At 40.2% G+C, this 22,526-nt stretch overlaps 1 protein-coding gene across 2 annotated transcripts in view; it reads left to right on the top strand.

The window, feature by feature from the left end:
- Window positions 1–1,116: 1,116 nt before the first annotated feature.
- CTDP1 (CTD phosphatase subunit 1) overlaps window positions 1,117–22,526 on the top strand; it is a 109,798-nt gene continuing 88,388 nt past the window's right edge. For both annotated transcript variants that reach the window (XM_065628069.1, XM_065628070.1), the window contains exons 1-5: window positions 1,117–1,589; window positions 15,880–15,963; window positions 18,769–18,862; window positions 20,216–20,344; window positions 21,683–21,833. In XM_065628069.1, coding sequence (XP_065484141.1) covers window positions 1,258–1,589; window positions 15,880–15,963; window positions 18,769–18,862; window positions 20,216–20,344; window positions 21,683–21,833 — 790 coding nt within the window. In that variant the 5' untranslated portion in view covers window positions 1,117–1,257. The remainder of the gene's footprint in view (window positions 1,590–15,879; window positions 15,964–18,768; window positions 18,863–20,215; window positions 20,345–21,682; window positions 21,834–22,526) is intronic.

The raw sequence follows: 22,526 nt of genomic DNA on the forward strand, positions 1-22,526 counted from the left end.
TAAAGTGTCCTTCAGCTGAACATAGCTCATTATATGCTAGAAGGATTATGTAATGCAATATGCAAATGTGTAACCAATTGGCTCTTTAGGGTGTGAATGTAGTGATAAGATTTTGTATATAATGCCTTTTGCTTTTCTTGCTGGCATGCTGGCTTTATACCAGCACCCAGACTTGCACAACTCTGTAAATACATATCTCGTCCCTGTGTGTTAAATTTGACTCATTTGAATGCACGCCGGGTAAGGAACCCTGGTTTTGGGACACCACCAGGGACGCTTAGAGCATCCCGACCCTCCTCGGCACGCCGCAGGACGCCGGGCACCTGGCGTGAGGGCTCCCTCCCCGCCATGCGGCTGAGGTGACAGCTGCACTCGGTGCGGTGGCTGCGGCGGGGGGCGCCGCGCACGCCCCCACCGGCACCTCAGGCCTCGGCTCCCGTCCCCGTGCCGGGGTTTGCCTGCGCGGGGACAGGCAGCACGTGCTCCCACTCGCGTGCCCCTGAGCCCAGGGCCGCGCCCCCGCCCTGCCCGCCCAACGCACCGGGCAACGGGCCCAGAGGCTGCGGCCCCCGCGCGGCGAAGGCTCCGCCAGGCGGCGACTCGCTCCCTCCCGGCCTCCTCCTCCTGCGACCCGGGGAGAGAGCGGAGGGCATCACGAAACTGCCGCGGGCTCCGCGGCGGCCGGGCTTCAAGGAGCAGCTCGGCGGCCGGCACCGCCACCACCCGCGCCGCCACGTTTCCCGCTCCTCGGCCCGAGGGAGAGAACTACAGCTCCCAGCGTGCCCCGCGCCCCGCCCCGGGGCACGCCGGGGCTGGCAGGCCGACCCGCGCGCCGCCTGCAGGGAGCAGTAGTTCTCCGTCGCGCGACCCTGCAGCTGGCCCCGCGCGCTGGGGCAGCTGAGGGTGCGCGCGGAGCCGGAAACGTGCTTAGAGTGGGGGAGGGGCGCGCCGCTTTCCCGGGGCCGGAGCCGGACGGCGCGAGCGGCAGCCGCCGCCTCCCCCTCTCGTCACCGTCACCGCCCCCTCCCCTCAGGGGCGCGCTGGGTGCGCCTGTGTCTTTAAGCCCGGCCGGACGCGCGGTGCCCGGCGCCTGCGCAGAGGGGTCGTGACCTCGCTGCCTGTTCGCGCCGCCGGTGACTATTGGGGCTCCCGCACTCCCGCCTCCCGCCCCAACGGCAGCGCCAGGCTCCGGCCCGCTGCCGGACCAGCGGCGGCGGCGCGGGCGTTGCCATAGCGACATTGCCCCCGGCCGGGACGATGGAGGGGCCGGCAGAGAGGGGTGGCGGGCCCGGCGGGGAAGGCCCGGCGGGGACGATCACGGAGATTCGGGCGCCGGGCCCGCGCCCGCTGCGGCTGCTGGAGTGGAAGGTGTCGGTGGGGGCGGCGGTGCAGATCGGGTCGGTGCTGGCGCTGTGCGCCCCGGTGCCGCCCGCCCCGCGCCCGGCCGCCGGCCCCACCACCCCGCCGCCCGCCGCCAGCGGCGCCAGCACCCGGCCGCAGCGGGCCGGCCCGGAGCGCAAGCTGAAAGCGGAGCGGCCCGGCGTGGTGCGGGAGCTGTGTGCGCGGCCCGGACAGGTCATCGCGCCCGGGTGAGTGCGGGGACGGCGGCGGGGGCTGGCGGGGACGCACGGCGGCGGCGGGCGAGCAGCCCGGGGAGCCTGCCCCGGGACGAGGGTTTCGCGCTGCTTCTGAGGGGGCTGGGCCGGGCCTTGCTCCGCTGCCTGTCCTGCGGGGCGGCTGGCCCGGCCCCACGGCGCGGCGGGGAGCGGGTCCCCGCCGGAGCTGTGTCGCCTGCGCCACCGGCGCTCCCCGTCCTCTCCCTGCCGGCGCGGGGGGCGGGAAGGCGGCGCTGCTGTCTCTGCAGCTCCCAGCGGCTGCAGGCGCTGGCGGGGCGGTGTCCGAGGCTGGGAGCCCCGTCCCCTCCTTAGCTCCCCCTCTACGGCGTTTGGTATGGATCGCGAAGCCTGTGAGCTGAGCATCCCTCCACGTGTTGTAGGGTCCTCTGAAATGGCTCTTACTGGCAAAACTACTTGGAAATACCTTTTTTTTGTTTTGTTTTGGCAGCTCGCTGTTGGCTTAGTGCAAAACTCTGATAGAGAGGGTATAACTTCCTGCTTGATAGGAGGAATTTTAATGGGAAGCAGCACTGTGGCAAGACATTTTTAAATTACTAGGTACTAAGCATGTAATATTGGCAGCCTAAATGCTTTTAATAATGCAGATTTGTTAATGTATAAGGCTTCACAAATATGAATGAGATGGTGTAACCAAAACTTTCAGAACAGCAAGGGATTAAATAAGAATATTTTTCTCTAGTTTAACAATGGCTTTGCCTTGAAAAGACTGAATGTTGGTTACTTTCAAATTCTTAAATAGATAGGGCGTCTCATATTTCTAGGTTAAATTGGGCTAATAGCTTGCTACCCTGTATTTCAAGCAGTTTTTTTTCTTAACAGGAAACCATTGAAACACAACTTCCTCTGTTTTATGAAAGCAAGTTATTTTCTTTTATTGCAGTTATCTTGATTTGGGTGGGTGCAGCCAGGCCTAAACTTTCTTGACTGAAAATCACTAGTATATGCAAAACATCTGTGTGTGAGGATCTTCTCAATGGTTCAGGAAAAAAAATCTGGTTCTCTTTTTATCAGTTGATAATGTAAAATACTACAGAAGAGATAAAGTTGTGTTTTTCTTGGTACAGAGAGTATTATTCTTTCTGAGATAAGACAGTGGGTTTCCTTTTGTGCCACATCAGCTCTCTGCTAGTGCATCTGATGCAACATGGACAATCTTAATACCTGATTTAGAATGAAGATACCATAAATGCTAGATCAGACTAAAAACATCTTAAAAATACAGACTAAAATTTTAAAACACCATATGCATGATGAAATTCATCTTGGTAGTGCTGAGTGGAAGGGGCGATAACTATCTTCTTATTTTTTCATTATGTTAGCAAAGCATTTGAGAGGAAAACAAAACAAAAAAGGTTTTAGATGGTAAATGTAAACAATTTAAAATACGCTGGATCTGATGTAGCAGCATTTTAGGTTTAGCTTTTCTCAATGTAAACTTTAGAACTTGAATGCACTAATTCTTATACAGGGCTTTTATTGGAGTTGTTTAGTCTTGATTCACTTGATTACAATTAGCAAGTCTTTGCTTTGAGACAATTAGAAGATAAGTGGTGTTCTTTATTACTGTTGTTCTTGGCTTCTAAAACACTTGTATCTTGTACCTCTAAAAGTTCTTAATGACCATTGCTAGACATTATACTTCTGGAATTCTGACTTTTCAGTGTGCGTTCTCTGTTGTATGCTATAATGATATTTACTAGGTGAATGTGAAAGAGAAGAGGTAGAAGAAGCATGAACTAAGCGTAGCAGAGCTGGTCAGGAGTTGGAGACATAACTTTTAAGTGACTAAAGAAATGCAGTTTTTTTGGTGAGCGTTTAATCTCCTGTCGGTGTCTTCCTATTCTGTGGTAATGGTAATAATAACATTGCACTACCTACCTTCAATATATGTTAAGGTTGTGCACTATTAAAATACAGGTGTGATTAGGGTAGGCAACATAGTTGAAATTTATTCAGCATCTCCAGAAGATACACTTTTTAAAAATCCAAACTATCCAGGGTGGTAGGTGCCATTTGCTGCCTTCAAAAAAGTGGATTTAATCAGTTCAGCCCTTAATTATCTGTTATCCAAAGATGTGTGCAAATAAATGTCAGGTGCTTAAATGCTGTAGAAATACCATTTCTATTCCAAATATTTTTTCCTTTCATTGGAACATGAAGAACCTGAGTCGAATTATCCCTTTTATTTGAGGATAAATAATGTAACTGTCTAAGTTTTTTCAATGTCAATTTGGTCATCACTATTTCTGAAAATAATGACATCTTTTAGCACAAGTATCTCCTTAAGAAGATACAGTTCTAACCTTTGGCATGAGATGAAATCTTTTGGTATATGAAAGTAATTTTCCACATATGTAGCAACTTCATTTTCTTGCTGTTTAATTACCTACTTTTTTGGCGTTGACAGTGGTGGAAGCTTTCTGCAGGGAAGAGGATGGTATGGGGACATGACAGCCCACAGCAGGCAGGTAGTAGATTTTGCTTATAGTAGCAGAGGTAGGCTTGCACCAAATGTCAAACTATGACTTGAGAAAGGAAGGTGTTTGACCTGTTAGGACTGTAAATAGCAGAGATGACAGCAAGCAGTTAACGAAATATCTTTGATGTTAATGAAGCATAATTTCTATGGGTGGCAGGAACAACAAATGTGAAAACTTCTGCACTACTCTGTGTAATATTAATGCTAGTTACCCATCAAGGTTAATAGTTCTGAAACTGATACAGGTATGTCAGGATTCTGGGTTGGGTCCGTATTTTGTTTTATGTGACTATTTACATAAGAGTTTCTAACATGAAATGACTATCCCCTTTCAGACCCTACTGATGTAGGGGTTTTGATACTCTCAAAAATGGCATACATCTTTCACTCTGGCTAATTAACTTCCATCAGCAGGCTAGTCTGAGACAAACAGAATTAGCTTCTGCTGACTGGAAATGTTTCATTCATTCAGACAAGCAGCACTTCATTAGAAGTAGGGATACAGATTCTGAAGGAAAACATACAGTTGTTGAGCACTGTTGTAACATCCTACAAAATACGGTGAGAAATTCTCACCCACGTTTCATAATACACATTACGTATGGCAGCACTTTCTTGTCCACATAAAAAAGGGGGAACCTTTTCATCTTCCAAAGCCTTTTGACAACTAATAAGTCTCTCCTGTTGGTGATGGTATCTATCCTTCCTCCATAGGCCAAGGGTGAGATCCCCAATTCTGTAGGTCTAGGTTCAGCAAAACAAAATCTAGACACAAGGTATAGTCGAGTTCCTTGAACTGTAACCTGTAATGCAATACTACTTGCTTTACAGGAGTAATTTTATGCTCCCCTATGTACTCTAAAAGGCAACTGGTACAAATTCAACTATCCACATGTGCTAGAAGACCTTAGATGAGCCTTCAACATTTTTAACTACAAACCCCAGATGTTCATAAGACTATTTCGTAAGAGACAACTTGCAATGAATTCTCTATTATCGGTCTCAAGAAGACATCTCAAAATGAAAGGCTGGAGGCTCCTTACTGAACCTTCAGGCTAGAAAGTCCCAAGCGGAAATATTTTTACATCCTTTTGTTAACGTTTAAGAATTCACAATACCATCACCTCATAAAAATTTTTATTTAGTGAGTTCAAATGTTGGGTTATCAAGTCACCTAAGAGGAGTCTTCCACTAAGTAATACTGTCCTTGAAAATCCAAACAGCTGGGATCCCTGCTAGGGTCAGCCCTTAACACCAAACATGCAGTCATCAAATCAGAAAGATCCAGGCAGGCGTGCAAATTGTACCACTAAGGTTTCTCAAAGCAAAAAACCTCTTGGGTTAAGACAAACTTTTAAGACAATTCAAAGCAAAAGTCTTCTTTCTTCCATACTCAAACTTTTCCAATCCCTTTCAGTTCAAAGGGCTACATATTGCACGGCACAAGAAGTCACTCATTCTACTCCTCCAGTCAGAATTTTTGTCCATACATTTTTCTCTTCAGAAGACTATTTGTTTTACAATTAAGGAAAACCATGAGACTGTATCAGAAAAGAAATAACATGCACATTTGCCTTTGCAAGAGACTGTGGTTTTCTAAACAACTCTAGTATTTAAGTAAAGCTCAAAAACACAGTAAAGAAACTAGACAAGAAATAAAATCCACTACAATTCTGGTGAAAGTTAAATCAGTTTACAGCACACACATCTACCCACACTTTTTAAAGAGAGCTATAACCACCTTGCAGTTCTACAACATGATGCATAAAATAGTCCCATGAGCTATCTCACTGTCTGCTGGCCCATGGGATTTTGCATCCACTCACACAGTGGCAAAGTCTTTGAGCCCCAGTATGACAAGCAACTTGTAGTAAGAACTCCGAGAGTAGACATTCCCATGGTTTGGGAGAAACCTTGTAAGGATAAAAGTAATGTGTTACTAAAGACTATTATACAAAATGCCATATGGGACATACGCAGCCCAAATAATGTTATTTCCTGGTGTCAACATTTCATTTTTATCCCCCTAATGACACCACTGGCATTTACACAACCATTTGATCTAAATACAGGCTACTGCTGAAAAGATAAATCAGCCTCCCTTTCCCCCTACACTGCACTCTTGTTGCAGCAATTGTGCAAAACAAGAGAGTTAATCAGTATAGACCATTTTGGAGGAGGTCAGGTGGCAAGGATGGAAAACAAAAAGAGAGACCAAGCCATCTTTAGCTACATGATTTCCAACACCCACCTCAATATGAGCTGGAGGCACACAGAAGTATGAGCACTCTTTCCAGCCAAATCTTGTATCAGCCTGAAGCAACCACGAAACCACAGATCACAGCCTAAGAAAGCCACACCATGAAAAGCTGCGGACAGAATGCTGGTACCACCACATTACTGGTAACTTCTGAGCCTGATGCCCATTTCCAACCTAACCTGACTGAGCAGCTTGATTCTCTTAAATAAGGAAGTTCCTACAAGTTTAGTGAAAACAGATGCTTATGTAAAGAAGAGAGACTTTATACTTGCTATTAAAAAAAAATAACAGAATGAATCCAAGGGTTAAAAGGAAGTAGGTGAGAGATGTAGTCCACTAGGATTTTTAAGTGTTATTTAACAATTCTTAGTGTTTGGCAATTAGGTTTTTCTGTAGACTCCAATGAGCTCATTAAATATTTGACAGGCTATTATGGAAACACTTGTGTCTAACTGAAACAGCAAATTGTTTTTCCTGTAGTTTATTACAGGTGCCATCGCTTCAAAATAAAATGTAATTCATCAGAATTTTATTTGCCTTGAAGACCATAAGACAGAAGTTATTGGGCTCCAGAGTTAAGTGTCTTTCATCTGGGTAGTAAACTAAGCCCTGAGGCTTTGTGACATTAGGTAACCAAAGGAAGATACATTTTTAGAATATATAATCAAGTTTTTGATACAAAAAAAATGCTAAAAATCTACAGTATTAGAGAATAAAATCCCACCTCTTTCCCATCTTCTCCAAAATGAGAAAAGTTTTGCTTCACTAGAATCCAGACAGGTTCAAAAAAAAAAAATTTATTACAACACTGACATGCATTCTTCTACAGAACATAAAATAAGTTTTAGCTATTAAAGCTATGTAGAAAGACAAAAGATACCCCGTTTAAATGTACAGGTAGTAAATATTTCTGAAGACTCTACTAATATGAACCAAACAATAGACTTCCAGTTGTCTATCCCATCAGGATTAAGGAAAGGGTGGGGTATTTCCAGGTTGTTGTTTCACTAATAATTGTAATATCTCTATATATTCTCTTTTTGCCTTTCTACAGATGTTTTGAGAAAAAACTGTAGAATATGGCAGTGATGTAGGCATTTAGAGTAGAATTGACTAATGCCCACTTGTTTACATTGTAGTACTTTGTAGTTTAAAAATTACATCAAAAAAAAATTGTAGCATTCAGCTGGCGCATAACACAAAAGGTCTCAGTGCAAGCTTAATGGAGTGGACTATGTGAATCCCCATGCACAGGGGAGAGAATGGGTGAGCAGTTCTAGCCAAGCAAGGCATGGGTAAACAAGAAGCCAATTTAATTAACTTTCCAGGTAACTTTACAGCTCTTTGTAGTACTTCCCCTTTATATGCTGAGCAGCCTTCTGAACTGTTGTGCTCTGCTTCTGGAGTGTGTGTTGGGATTCTGGGTTCAGGTGATGCTGTTTGGTGTCCTGACAGTATACATTGGGGTGTCAAACTCATTTTCACCGGGGGAGTAGTTAAATTTATACAGTCCTAAAATTACATTTGGCCCTTTGAAGGCAACCGCAGGGCTGCTGTGGCCCCCAGTGAAAATGAGTTTGACATCCCTGGCAATGTCACATGGCCATTGCCAAATGTGGAGCCTGCTGCTCTTTGGTTTGCACACTGCTGCATAACTTATGACAGGCTTGTTCATAATTGCTTTTAAGGGTGTTAAGAGTTATTAAATTTTCTTATAGCAGTGTGTTCATTTGACTTAACAGCAAGTCCCAGGGGGAAACACGCTGAAGGTAGTGTCAAGATAAGTTTGCCACAGTATCCAAAAAGGGAAAGGAGGAGAGGAAGCTGTTAGGCTAGAGGATTCTGTATCCTGCAGTAAGCCTCATCCCATTTTATTCATTGTGTGGAAGTAACAGAAAAATGACCATGGTTGCTTAAGTGTTTTGTTCTAATGGAGAAGGTCATGAAATGTTCATAGAAGGTATAATGTTCTCTGTTAATAGCTTTCTGAGGCAGCAGGTGAGACATCACAGGATCCTCCCAGATTTCTTATATACAGGAAGAAACAAAAAGCATGTGTATAGCTTTGCTGCCAGCTGTGTGTGTCAAACTGTTTTCCTCAGTTATCTTTCTCTGCTTTAGCATCCAGGCTGTTTTGGTGTTCATCTGCAGCTGCTTCTTTAGATGTGGGCATGTAGGTGCAGAATGCAAACCGAATCTGTTCAGGTAATCACATGTGATCTTGGCTGGGGATAGGAGGAATGCAGTGGTAAATTGGTCTGAGATAAGGGGAAATTATGTGCCTTTGCCTGAAGGAGAGATGGGGGATTTGAAAAGGTATACACCTGAAAATAAAAAGGAATTGGAGATGGGATTGGTCCAAGACTATTGGCACCTGGCTTTGCAGCAGTTCAGCTGTGACTATCGTTCTTTAGTAACTGATGTGAAAGTTGAAGTGTGATTTGAGAAAGCTGCAGTTTTAGGTTAATTATTATTCTGTCAATTAGGATATACAGGCATCACTCTGCCACTTCGACTTTTTGGATAAATGCCATTTATGTTGGTAGTGTTCATTATATATATGTATATGCCATGTATAGATTTGAATGACTTAGATTTTCTAATCCTGCTGTCAGATGGATGTTCCTGAAAAAATGAACTTGTCTTAATGTCCGTGTGCTAAAAAGCTACACTTAGTGGTTTAGAAAATGGATCCTGAGATAATGTAAGTTTTGTAAAAATGTTTTATTTGAAAGCAGTGAGTAGATTTTCTTGGGAGCTCTACTGTACTCCTTTCTTCCCTTGCCAGCTGTTTTTGTGAGTGTAGTAGTTTCCTGTTTTTTTAAACCCATATCACATTTTGCTTTTGCCCTGTGACTTTTATACAAGCATGTGCTGATAGCAGTGGATTCATGACATGCTAAGAGAGGGGAAATCATAAAAAGTGAAATACCTTCTTTAGTGTAGCAGTGAAAATCCTGGATATTCATATTAAAACCGGAGGTTTGGTTCACTGTTTTTAAATTTGGACATGTTCTTAAAGCTACTATATTTTAACTATTTCAGAACATCATTTATACCCTGCATAATTCTTACTTTTCTAAGATGTATTATGTGGTAGAAGGAAGCTGGCTGTGGTATGCATTATGTTTCCAGCTGTAACTGGCATTAATTAGACTATTGCCATGATGTTTGCGTGTAGAATTTGCAAATACCAATTAGAGATGCTGTCAGCAGTTTGGAGCCGGATGGGCCTTTTCCAATAATATTTCTGTAGTTGGTGTAAAGTTCTGATGTTAAGTGTAGTCAAGGAGTCAAAGGACATGTATTTGCTTTGATTTTACTGTTACTGCTCAAAGTGATAGTCATATCTTCAGTGAAGAAAACATAACCTGTATATGAACACTAAAGTAATTTTCCAGTCCTTCTGGCCCAGTGCTGTTAGATGCAGTTCCTTAACTCTCAACCAGAGTTGTGCTGCAAGTATTAGTTTTTGGGAAGCACTGTGTGACCGCTAACACTGCAATCAGAGAGAGGTGGCAATAGAAACACAAATGCATAAAACAGTAATGTCATTAGTTAACAGTACTGATGAGGGGACTGAACTGCAGAACCGTTTGCTGCTTCACTGAATTACTGAGATGTGACAGCCTATTTTCTTTTTTTCTGTTAAAAGTACCACTTAATTCTAAAGACAGAAGTTAGAAAGATGTGAGCTCTCAATACTGTACTTTTGAATTCTTTCTCTATTGACTTCATTGTTTTGAAGGAGTTTTATGTACAAGTATGGAGAACTATATTCTTACCATTTTTTTTAAAAAAAGGTAGTTTTGAATTCCCCAACTAATAAGATTTTTAGTTTAAAATGTTCTAAATAAAATTAAAAACTATTCTAAATCATCCTTGAAAGATTTACTAGATTTTATGTAAAGTGCACTGCAAACTGTTTTGCTGGTTTTGTACCTTTTTATTGTACATTGTTAACAGTGCCTTTTTGAACCATGTAAGAACCTGCCCATAGATGTGTGCATGGGAGGTGGGAGAGGATTAGCTCCTCCTTTATAATGCCAAACTCTTCTCCAGAAATAAATGGATATGCTTCTTAAGGGCTTGCAAATCCTGGAAAGAGACTTATTTCATGCTTAAGATGTCTTTTGGATTAGAAATAAAATCCAGAAACTCTGGGCCTAAGTTTCTCTTGGCGTTCATGACCTATGTCTAATCCAAAATAGATATCTTGCCTGAAAAGTAGAAGAAAAATTACTCTTCAGCTTTTCTGTTCTAAAATGTTTTGAAGTTCACACACAGTTTAGCTCAAAATTATGAATAGTTTGTGCTTAACAGGAAGGAAAAAACCCACACATCTCAAGGCCCATGATTTCCCCATTAGCTTTGGAGAGTTGAGATGATGCCTTGAAGTGTGAACTATGCTTTCTATGAGCTACTGCTCACAGCAGTTGTTATTATATAGTTGTTTTAATTACAAATGTGTATTTGCCCTGATGTCTGCATCACACTAGGATAGGATGTGGTTATTTGGGGTTTTGTGTTTGTTTTTTGGGGAGTTTTATTGAAATGGCTGACGTGGTTAGGTGAGGCCTTTGGGGCTCACACATATTTGAAATACAGCCTTCTCTGCTTGCTTGTCCTTGAGTGTAAGTCAAGTGGCTTCTGTAGAAAACTGGTGAGAAGTTTTTTGTAAGATCTAGAAGAGGCTGTAGGCAATGGGTTGCCTGTAGCAGCAAGGGCCATGTGTACTTGTCATCCTTGGTATTTTTAGTCAGTTATTCAAGGACTCTCTTTGCTTCTTCACAGATATTGTTAAGGACTAAATAAATAAAACTGGTGGTTAAATATCTGAGGAATTACTTACTCTTACATGGTGATTTCAAGGTGATTAAGGCTTTGAAAAATCTTTGCTATGAAACTGGAATCCTTGTAACAGAGGCTGTGGTTTGATGTAAATTTGGTTTGAAGCCTCTTTGTAGTGGTTCTAAATACTGCAGCCATGTACCACAAGATCTTGTTCTGATGTAAGCTAAGAAAAATAGTGTTTCACAAATTTGAGTAAATTAAACTGTAGAAGCAGGCTTTAAGTTGAATCAGACTTCATCTGTCTGCCATTCTGGTCTCAAAACAGCTAAAAGATTGCATAGTCATATTTGTTCTAGAATAGTCGGTTGGTTCAATAATAATTGGTATTAACAATCACTGATCTGAGATGTGTTCATTTGGTATTTTTACTCCTTGATAACTTGCCTCTAACACCCCAGTAAGCATGCTGTGGAACCTGAGGGGGGCGCTTTTGTTCACCTGTACACCAGGATCTCATTTTGCTGCATTAGAATGGTTTTACATCTTCTAATGCTAATTGCAAGAGCATATGCCACCAGATTGAGGACAGTGGATTTAAGTGATCCCAGTGACAACTTGGGATATGAGTCTTGTGATATTCTTTATCCCAAACTGATCTGAGGAAAACTGGAAACCTCTTGGCTTTTGACAGATCACTGTGAGATACAAGTCTGTGCAAGGCAGTAGCTTTGTCTTGTAACTTTTATCTATTTTCCCATTCACAAATTTGAAAATTGCACTGTATTTCTATGCCAGTGCATGGTTCTTTGCAACAGACAGGTAATAAATAAAAGGTAATAAATAATAATAATAATAATAAGGTAATAATAAGGTAATAATAAGGTAATAAATAAAACTTGTATCTCCATGGCATGGATATGTTCAAGCTAGTCTTGATCAGATAGGTAAGATAAATGCTAATGAAGTGGCCTGGTTACTGTGGGGAGAAAATATGAGTTCTTGAAACTGGTTCTGTCTTCCCCCCATTTTTAGCCCTCTTTGTAAAAACATTGGTATAATTGATCTTTTCCCATCAGTCACCCTTGCTGACCTCCTCTGTCAGCTGCCTTGGCTTTCTAAACCCAGTAGCAAACGTGGATGGGGCTGGTCAGTTCTTCTACCTCATGAGGTACTGAAATAGTCCTTTCTGGAAGTGCAAAAGGACGGGCTGGGATTTCAGGAGAAACATGAGTGGGGGAAAAAAGTAAGCTGTTGCCTTTCTTTAGCAGTAAGCTTTTGGAGCAGGTGCCTCTGGAAGTGGAGCCCAGTTGTAAAGGCGGCCATGGCTAATGTGCACTCAAGTTAGACCAGATCTGAATAACTGAGATAACCCGTCTGTTACTATGTTATGCTGGGTGCCCTTAAGGTACAACTCTTTGTAGTTTTCTTTGGGAAAGCTGTCTCATGGCCATCGTGCGCATGTGCTCTAGCTGGCCTGTCTCCCCAGCTGCAGGTAGGTGTTCTCCTCCATGGTAAACTAGCTTAAGAAGTTCTTGCTCCTGTCCTCCTGTAACTCCTGCACTTGCTGCCATCATTCTTTGCTGGTGAAAGTGTTGAAACATGATGGGGGAAAAAAAAAAGCAAACCCAAACTTTTATGGAATTGCTTGGTGTTTTTTGTAGTGGGTGATCCAGTTAACTGGTTGTTACAACTGAGGAGTAGCAAATTGTAGCATAGCTGTGAGAACTTTGTGGTGGCTTTCCCATTGTAATTAACCTGCTGGGGACCATAGCCAGATTGTGCTTGATATGAACTTCTTAGATTTGGAGTCTGCACTAGTGAACAGGCAAAAAAGGAAAAAAAAGGCAGCAAAGGCATTGACTGCCTCTGTTAATAAAAGCAAAATGCTCATACTGGATTTCATGATAGTTTTCCTATTTTTTTTTCCTTTCCCATGCTGCTGATTGAAAGCAGATATGGTTAAAAGGCTTGTTTTAGAAACAGTCAAAATGTGTTAAGTCTGTAATTGCCTGGAGAACAGTAGTGGGCTTATGGTCATCTGCATCCTGAGGCCATTGGTGAATGTCTGTCCCTATCCATGATTGTTGCAACAAAAATAAAATTTTGCTATAATGGCACACCTAGTGTATCTGTTTCTTATTTACAAGCACATCTGGAAAGAATGTGAATAAGATCCTAGAGTAGGTTTCTTTATTTACTTGTTTAAGTTTCACTTAAATCCTATTGAGTTTTGTTACTTAAAAAAACCCCTGTGGGCAGTTTGCTGTCCTGTTGCAGTCCTTGGGCTATCAGAGTGGGTATTGGAATGATCTACCCCCTCCACAGCCACCACCTAAAAAAAAAGTGTGCCTTTCACCGCCTAGTGGCTGTTCCCTAGTGCCTGGCTCATTTGTGCAGTTGTAACAGTTTGTAAAAACTGGAAAAAGATTTTGCATATTTTGTGGCAGTTTTCCTAGGAATGTTGTTGTTGAAGTAGCTCTGCTTTTCACCAAGTGGGTCCTGGAGAACTTTTGGGAGAAAGAGGAAGATGCTATTAATGCTGCCAGCAGTAGAATGTTTTGGAATTCTTCAGATTTGGGGTGAGATCTGTTTCTTCTCTCTGGAAATGGAGCAGGGAGTGACTGTGTTTAAGTGGTTTTCACTCATGACCCAGAGACGAGAACAAGCAGAAACCTGAATCTCTATTTGGTATATGCAGCCTTTTAAAAATAGACCTGCACACTTGGATTCAGGTCACTCTTGTCTGATAATTGTCTTGGATCTTGGCCACTATGTTTTGAAAATCCCTCACTTCAACAGTAAAAGCAGTGTTTCCAGTTCTGAAATTCACAAAAGTCATTTTACTTGAGTTCCATGCTTGTTCTTCCACAGTATATTCATTTTTATAACTAAAGTATATGTGCTGAAATTTAAGTGAGTAAAATATTTAAGTATGCTTAAGCCTTAGTAGAGTTCAGGCCTCCTTTCTGCAGCATAAACTAGTATGTGGATTGTTTGGGTTTTTCCCCTGGGAGAAGTCTGCTCAGGGTCCTGACAGCTGTACTTGAACCTCAAGCAGCTGGATTGTATGGTGCTCAGAAGTTTGCTGGTGCTCCTGAGTTCTTCCTTTGTTTGAGTTGAATGAGTTGAGTGCCAAGACAAAGGGCTTGGTATCATGTACTTTTTATCTCCAGCAAGCATCATCAAATTAGGTGTTTTGGCTGTATTTAGATGTGCAGAGGGAGAACTGATATTTAGCTGTGCTATTTGGTATGTGATAAGGTATCAAGGTGGTGTTTAGGAACAACATTGGTGAACAGTTTAGAACTTTAATTTTCTTGTAAGAATATCTGCTCTGTTAAAATCAAAAGGATGGGATGAAGTGTTCCTATACATGAACAGAAACACTTATGTCCTAATTTGAATCATACCTCAGCCCAGGAGTATATCAGCTCCTCCTTTCACATTCCTGGAGTGTGATGTTACCTTGGGTACGAAGTAGAGAATGCTTGAAGATACTTTGGCTTCTAAGCTGGCATCAAAAGACTTTTTTTCTGAACTATTGAAAACCAATTGAATTGGTGTAAAAACTCGGCTGTTGTAAACTCCTATGCAGATTTCTGTAGCTGGCATCATGGGGTTTTTTGGCCTTTTAGGTGTCTGTGTAATTTCAGGTTGTTACACTGACAACAGGCTGAAGATGAGAAATTCTGACACAGTCCTTAGTGTGAGTTGGCAGCCTAAAATGAAGGAATTTGGTGATGAATCAAGGTAAAAAAATAGCAAGATGGACATGTCATTAAAGGGAGGGGTGAGAAGAATCAAATGAAGTAATGGAAACATAGGGGAATGAGAAGAGAACTAAATAATCAAACAATGAATTGCCAGTAGTGAAGTGCCACAAAAATAGCTTGTCTCTTGCACAGCTCTTGTACAAAAACCAAGACCTACTATTTATTATTTGTTTTCTGTGAAATACTATGTTTAAAAAAAGAGATCTTAAATGCTTGCTTACAAAGGAAGAGGAGGTGTAATTTTCAAGCAGATGATGACTGCAAGTGAGAAGGGAATAGATCTGCCCTTTTGTAAACGGGGAATATTGGTAGTATGATGCCTTGTGAAGACTTATCTTTAAATAAACCTAACCTGAATCTAGTTTTCACTCTCGGAGGAAAAAATCCTCAGCATGGGCATCAATGGGTTGTCAAGCACTGAAACAGGCTGCCCAGGGAAGTGGTTGAGTCACCATCCCTGGAGGTCTTGTAGAGGTGGCACTTAGGGACATGATTTAGTGGTGGACTTGGCAGTGCTAGGTTTGTGTTTGGGCTCAATGATTTTAAAGGTCTTTTCCAACCTAAATGATTCTGTGATTCTCAGGTTTCCATATTCAATTTTCATTACTGTGTAGCTCAGTAGCATATTAATGGGGAGTTGTAAGTAATTGAGTAAAAGTGTTTCTAGACACACAATGCTTGTTTTGTTAATACACTGAAATTATTTGCTAAACTAAGGTTAGAAACTGACATGTATGTAACTGTGACTTTTAAAGACGTGGAATTGAATATTTTGAATACTTGGTGTCCTTTTCTCCATATTGGTGCAAAAGCATATTTCTTAGGGGGCTGGCACTCAAATCATAACGAGAAATTATTCTGTGAACTCTTTCATTCTGCAGTCATTAAGTGTCTGAAATCAACCTGCAATAAGTGGAATGACTACATCTTTTTCAGGGGTGTCTTGGTGAGACTGGAGGGATGCAGCCATCCTGTTGTTATGAAAGGCTTGTGTGCAGAATGTGGCCAGGACTTAACTCAGTAAGTATTCTCAGCTTTTTTTTCCTCCTTCTCCTTGCTTGTGATTAGGGATCCACGCTCTTCTTTCTCTCATTTACTTCTTTGCTTCTCTGTTCTGGGTCTCAGTTGTTGTGAATCATACCTATACAGATAACTGTGAAGTTGTAGATATTAGTAGGGAGGGAGAACAGAATTCATACTGCCTAAGATAAGTGTATCTACTCAGACTGGTCCTTTAAGGAAAGTTGAGAGGTAGTTTCCTCCAGAAGTTAAATTTCAGCATAAAGCACTTTTCACATTTGCTTTTAAGAAAAATAAATATATGTATCTATTGAGATTCGCTCATGAAATTGTTGTTTGAAGTCGAGTGGTCTGAATATACTAATTTATTGATCACATGATTCATAGTGTAATCATCTAATAAAGTATATTTCTTCACTGAAAAATTGCTGCTTGTAGGCAGTAATCGGTGTTCCTTGTGGAGAAAACCAACACGTGAAGAGTAAATAGGCAAGGTCTGTGCTGCTGTTGCAAAGTGTCTTAATTTACCTTTTGCACAAGGCAGTTGTTTTGTCACCCTGAGATTTTCAAATATGTGCCCTCTTCTTATATGTCATGGTAGTCACAGATACATTGTTTAGAACTATATTTCCTTTTAGCTGTTACCAGGATTCATAACTAGGAATATGGGTGAATAAGATGACATGTGGATACTTGAGTTACAGTTCATGTTACAAATTTATGACTTAATAACTGTACACACTCTGGTTTTGTGGAGATAAATGTAGGGTAACTTACTACCTTAGGTAGAAAATGTAAAGAGCGTGCATCCAGACATAAATTCTCATCACGCTGTATCCTACTGTGCTTTTTATGTACTTGTAACTGAGACTGGGAGTTGTAAGGTGTGTCAACAGTGACTTAACAAACTGGAGAGTTTTATCTGTGCAGGTGTAAATACCTGCAAGGTAATATCAGTCTCATTCATGTGACCTCGCTTCATTTATACTGTGTCTGAATGGGAGCTAGCTTGTTTCCAGTGCTTTCAATTTAAAGCTTCAGAACTTGTTTGGTTTGGGGTTTTTTTTGTGAAATGTTCTGCCATGGAACTAAAGGAATTTAAGCCTTAGGCCAAAAAGAAAGCAATTTCAAAAGATGATTGTATTTCTCTTTTGCCCTGTCTCATTGCTAATGCAGTTGGTAAAGAGAATGTTTCTTATGCATAGCAAATTACTAATTCAACAGCTGTTTTTTGAAATGGACTATACAGTAGCCTGGATTTTAGAAATGAATGTTGCATGCTCATTTCATTTGGAAGGAAATACCTTGGTTTTGTTTTAATTCATGCTCATTATTAAGAATTATTTTGAGAGCATTATTGGGTAAGCCAGCACAAGTGGACTGAAGATTGAAAATCTTTTATGTAGCCCAGTTAATGCTTGGATATAACTTTTATTAAAAGGTTGACTGTTAATGTTTTGTAAACAAGTATTATTTGGCAAAACAACAAACCTAACAAGAAGTTAGGATAATAGCAGATACAGCTTTGCCTGCTCTGAATGAATACTTGATTCAAGGTTTAAATAGAGTCACATGTAAATATGGCGATACTGTTATTATGTCAAAAAAAATAGATAAATTCAGGGCATGCAGTGAATTTAGTTTTTTCAGTTAATACTCCTAATTCAGATAATGTCTTCATTTTATACAAAGTGGTTTATACATCTGGAAGAATGTGTTGTGTCGTCTGAGCCTGTGTTAGCAGGCAATACAAAAGCATCAATGCTTTTCTTGCTCGAAGAAAAGTGAGTGCACTGTCAGCTTTTTGGGTGTTAGTGGTGCATCCTTTCTGTTAAACAGTTCTTATGCTTATTCAACAAATGGTCTGAAAACAGTTCATCATTTTTAAAGGCTCATTTAAAATACTGCTCAGTGTTATATATGAGGCGTTCTGAACTCTGAAGCAAAGGATGTAAGATTCTAAAATGTACATGTAAACTTTGGATCAAATGAAATATAATGGTAGTTCCCCACAAATTAATCTGCCGAAGCTGGAAGCTAGAGATACTGACAGTACGTGCAGTTACTTGGTCAGTTTTCAAGGAATTTCAGACACCTGTGTGTAGACACACACTCATACATATATATGAGGATTATATGTATTCTGTATGTATTGATACTTATCTCTATTACAATACATTTATATATCATATTTTTTATACTAGTGAGACTATATGTGTGTATAATAGACGCATAAATTAAAATAAATACAGGCACACACACGTAGTACCTTGTTCTGTTTGTGCCATGTATGCGGATTTTTTTGGATGCTTTTCTTGAAGCAGCAGTCACATTAAGTCACTCTGCTGTGCATAAAGAGTAATTTTGTCTATCCTTTGCGTAAATTTATTTAATAATCTGGCTTGGAGAAAAGTAGGTAATGGCATCCTGAGTGACTGAGGGGAAAAAAGTTTTAAATTTGAATGTTTTGGTAGTTATACTTGGTTTATAACTGTTTTCCAATGCCAATCAATATATAGATGTCTATTTCATCTTAGTGAAAATTATTTCCATAAAATAATTATATGGAAGCATAACTAATTATAGTGACTCTCTGCAAGGTTTCTGTGGTGAGCTGCTTTGATCTCTATATCAACTTTGTTCAGTAACTTGCATTAATAAGAATTTGAAAGTGTGTTAGTCAAAATAGCTCTCTTTAATCATAGTTTTTTGGTGGTGACTAGTTTGATACTACAGACTTTAGTGTGTTCAACTTTTCACTGAACTATTACTCTCTTTTCATGTATCTTTTACCTGCGTGATTAGGATACAAAGCAAGAATGGAAAGCAGAATGTGCCATTATCCACAGCAACTGTGTCTATGGTTCACAGTGTCCCAGAACTGAAAGTTAGCTCTGAGGTAAGTACCATCATGCTTTCTTTAGTCATACCTTTCATTGTAGCTCCACAGTTGAGAAGCTTAATTATAGGAGTTTCTTCAATGTTGTATATACTTCATACAGAAAGTTTCGCTTCCCTTTGAGGAGGAATTTGGTGTTGAGCATCAGTAGCCTGGGGTTTTTTTGAGCTTACCCTAATGCAGATTGATTATTATCAGGTTTTATAGTGTTTTTTTAGAGCTGTGCATTGAATAGATGTCACCTCTGTGACAGCAGCCAGAAAATTTACTACTGTAATGTTTTTGTATCTAAGAATGAGCAGCTTGTGGAAAGTTCAGTTTCCACAAGCTGAAATGTGTTCCAAGCATGTTGTGTCTTTGAAACCTTCACCTTCACCTTGAAATTGATTCTACTAGATACAGTAAAGCTAGTTTGTTTGCAACTTACCTGTGTGTTAAATTGATTTCATTATTTTTCAAACATTCCATTCAGATGAGTTATTAAAACATGCTTGTTCATTTTTCAGTTTATTTAGAGGAAAAAACATGTTTATTTTGAAGATAAACATTCTATTTATCTTCCTTATCAACTTGATCTTTCTTTGCCTTTTTATGTTGCTGCTTGCCCTGTGTTTCAAAGGGCAATTTGCACTTGACTCCTGCTTCTTCATAATGCTCCACTTAACTTTGCTTTTAAATTTAGCTGTCTGGTCAGCAACACTGCAGCTTGCTATCAGAAGTGATTAATGTGAGCACAGAGCTTAATGTGAAAGTTTGTAAATATGCACAAGAGTTGTAAACTTCAACTCAGATTCACTAGAGTTATAAGGTCTTTGGTATCAGTGCCTGCACAGAACTACATAATCTAACTATATCTGAGGGCATATATTCTTTAAGATCAAGTTAACAGTTATAGTAATTTCTGTCATTAGCAGCTTCAGTATAATACTCAGCCTAGTGTGGTCAGACCTATTGTACCTAATTGATACAAAATTACTGAATGTAGCAGCCAGAGTTTTCAGGCCTACTGATGAACTTGTCCTTGGTGTTCCCCAAAGTTACTGCTATTTCCTCTCAAAACTCTTGGCCTTTGATTTGGTTGTTACTTGTCTATTAAATTTGGAAGTTGTTGTGTAGACTTTATCAATTTTAACAGTTATTACTGTTACAAAGATCTGAGAATAGACTTTGGGATTTTTTTTTTCCCCCTGTAAAAAAATTGCGGACAAAGCTGCCATCACTACAGTTATGTTGAAGTATCATTTCTTATGCAGTTAGTTTGTAGCAGAAAACCTCAAGTTTACAACACAGAGAAGGCAATAAACCTAATTTATTTCTTCTAAACTAAGCTTAGTTATGAATATTTTGTTACAGCAAGCTGAGCAGTTAGGAAGAGAAGATCAACAGCGACTACATCGAAATCGAAAACTGGTGCTCATGGTAGATTTGGACCAGACATTGATCCATACTACAGAACAGCACTGCCAACAAATGTCCAATAAGGCAAGTATTTGGTCTTGACTTTCAAGCCAAAGTAAAACCAGGAGTATTTCTAACAATATTTAAATAATGCTTCTTTAAGAAAACGTTCTGTGGTTAGCTAAAATTGTAGTTGAAGAATAACAGAAAATGAGAAACAAGTTTTCTGAAATATGTTCTTTTTTTTCCTTTACATTTAAATTGACTGTTTTCTTTCTTTCTTCCACTTATGCTTTCCTGCACTTTTCCATTCCAAGTCACTTTAAGTGAGAAGTTTCAGGTAGCTGTTTTTATTCTCTGCTTTGCTTCTACAATTCACACTCAGAGCACTCAGTAATGAGACTTTTTTTTCCTTCCTAAGTCTGAGGCAGATACAGTGAATTACTGTTCGAAGTCCCTTTTGAAGTAATGCTGTGTGTTACTGTGTCTGTCATTCCATGAATCCAATATCTACTGATTTTTTTTTTTTTTATTTTTATTTTTTTGTTTTCCTTCAGTTTCATTTTTTTGGAGGTGAGTTTGGGTGGTGCTGTTTAACTTTTTTGTGAAATACTTGTCATTGAACTGATAGGGACTACTGGCTTGTAATATTTCTAATTTGGAAACTTTAAGAGCAGAGGCACATTGGGATGTGTCTACAGTGTCTTCAACAGGAGGATGCAGATTCAAACTCCAATGTCTCGCAAACTGTGGTTGCTTACTTCCTCTCTTTCCTCTTGCCATTCTCTCATGCTCAATAGGTTCAGTATGTGTTCACACCTGCTAGCAAAAAAAAAAAAAGCTGTAAATGTACTTTGCAATTGAGAGGAAAGGGAACTGAATATTCAGCCTAAATGTTGAAAAAAGCTTGTGTATTTGAAAGGCTATATCTTCATCTGTATAAATGCATGGTTTGAAGAAAAACTTTTTTTTTTTTAAAAGATTTTGAGATTTTTAACTGGGATCTTTACCTGCAAACGTATTTCCTGGTTTGCTATCTGAAGGTATGTTTCCGTACACTTAATATATTTTCATGCAACAAAGTCTCTTTCTGCGCTCAATATGTACCGAAACTAATTTGAGTGAAGTCTACTGAGTAGTATCGATTAGAGTGAGATCCTGAACTTCCTGAGAAATTTCTCAAGTTGCTTTTTCATATTGGTGTACTGTAAGTAAAGATTTGAGTGGCAGTTACCTTGATCATAAACTTTAAACAGTGCAGCTCCCTGCATTTGAAAAACTCAGTGCTTGCCTGGCACGGAGCAAAAATGTGCTGTGGATTTTACACATCCACATACTTTTTATGGCTGAAACTCGCTTCAAGAATGCTGATGCTTTTTTTTGGTATTTTGATAATATGAAACATGCTTTTTTTTCTTCTAGGGAATATTTCATTTCCAGTTAGGTCGAGGTGAGCCTATGTTGCATACTCGTTTGCGTCCTCATTGTAAAGAATTCCTGGAAAAAATTGCCAAGCTGTACGAATTACACGTTTTTACTTTTGGCAGCAGGCTGTATGCACATACAATTGCAGGTGAGTAGTATGTTACATTTAACAATATTTATATAATCAACCCTCATACTCATATAACTAGTTTTCTTTCTGTGGTTGATTTCAAGTATTTGTTCTTTGAATTGTGCAATGACACTGCCTGTAAGCAGAATTCTTGGCTTGTTTACAAGGCAGTACCTGTACGGCCTGTAATTTTAAAAATAATCTTTTTTTTACCATCAGACGTGCCTTTTTTTGCTTCCCTGATGGTTAGAGAATCAGATTGTGGCATGACAACTAGTGCCTTCCTCTTGAATTAAGTAAGAAATTATGCTGATGGGCTCTAAAATGGTCTGCAACATCACTTTTTTTGGAAGTCTAAACCAACAGTTCCATAAAAATCAAGAATGTGAAGTTATCTCCTCTTGTGGAGGAGATAATGTCCCTCTGCTGTTTCCTTTCACAAAAGGAAATTTGGCTGCTATAAATCAATTTACAGCAGTTCTGATTGTGTCCTAGAGCTGAGATGTGCTTATTTGAGGAAAAGCACAGATCTAGCAATATTTTCATATATTCTTGTCAAGAACTTAGAAATACTTTCTCCTAGTAACTGAAAACCTGTATTTAAAATATAGCAGTAGTAGTCTATAGTGTGGGCTGCTGGCTGAAATGTTTTGGTTTTTTTCCAACAAACATAAAAGAAACCTACAAGTGTATGAGTCAAATTTGTGTTAG

The sequence above is a fragment of the Caloenas nicobarica genome, chromosome 2 (assembly GCF_036013445.1).
Source record: "Caloenas nicobarica isolate bCalNic1 chromosome 2, bCalNic1.hap1, whole genome shotgun sequence".
Taxonomy (NCBI): Eukaryota; Metazoa; Chordata; class Aves; order Columbiformes; family Columbidae; genus Caloenas; species Caloenas nicobarica.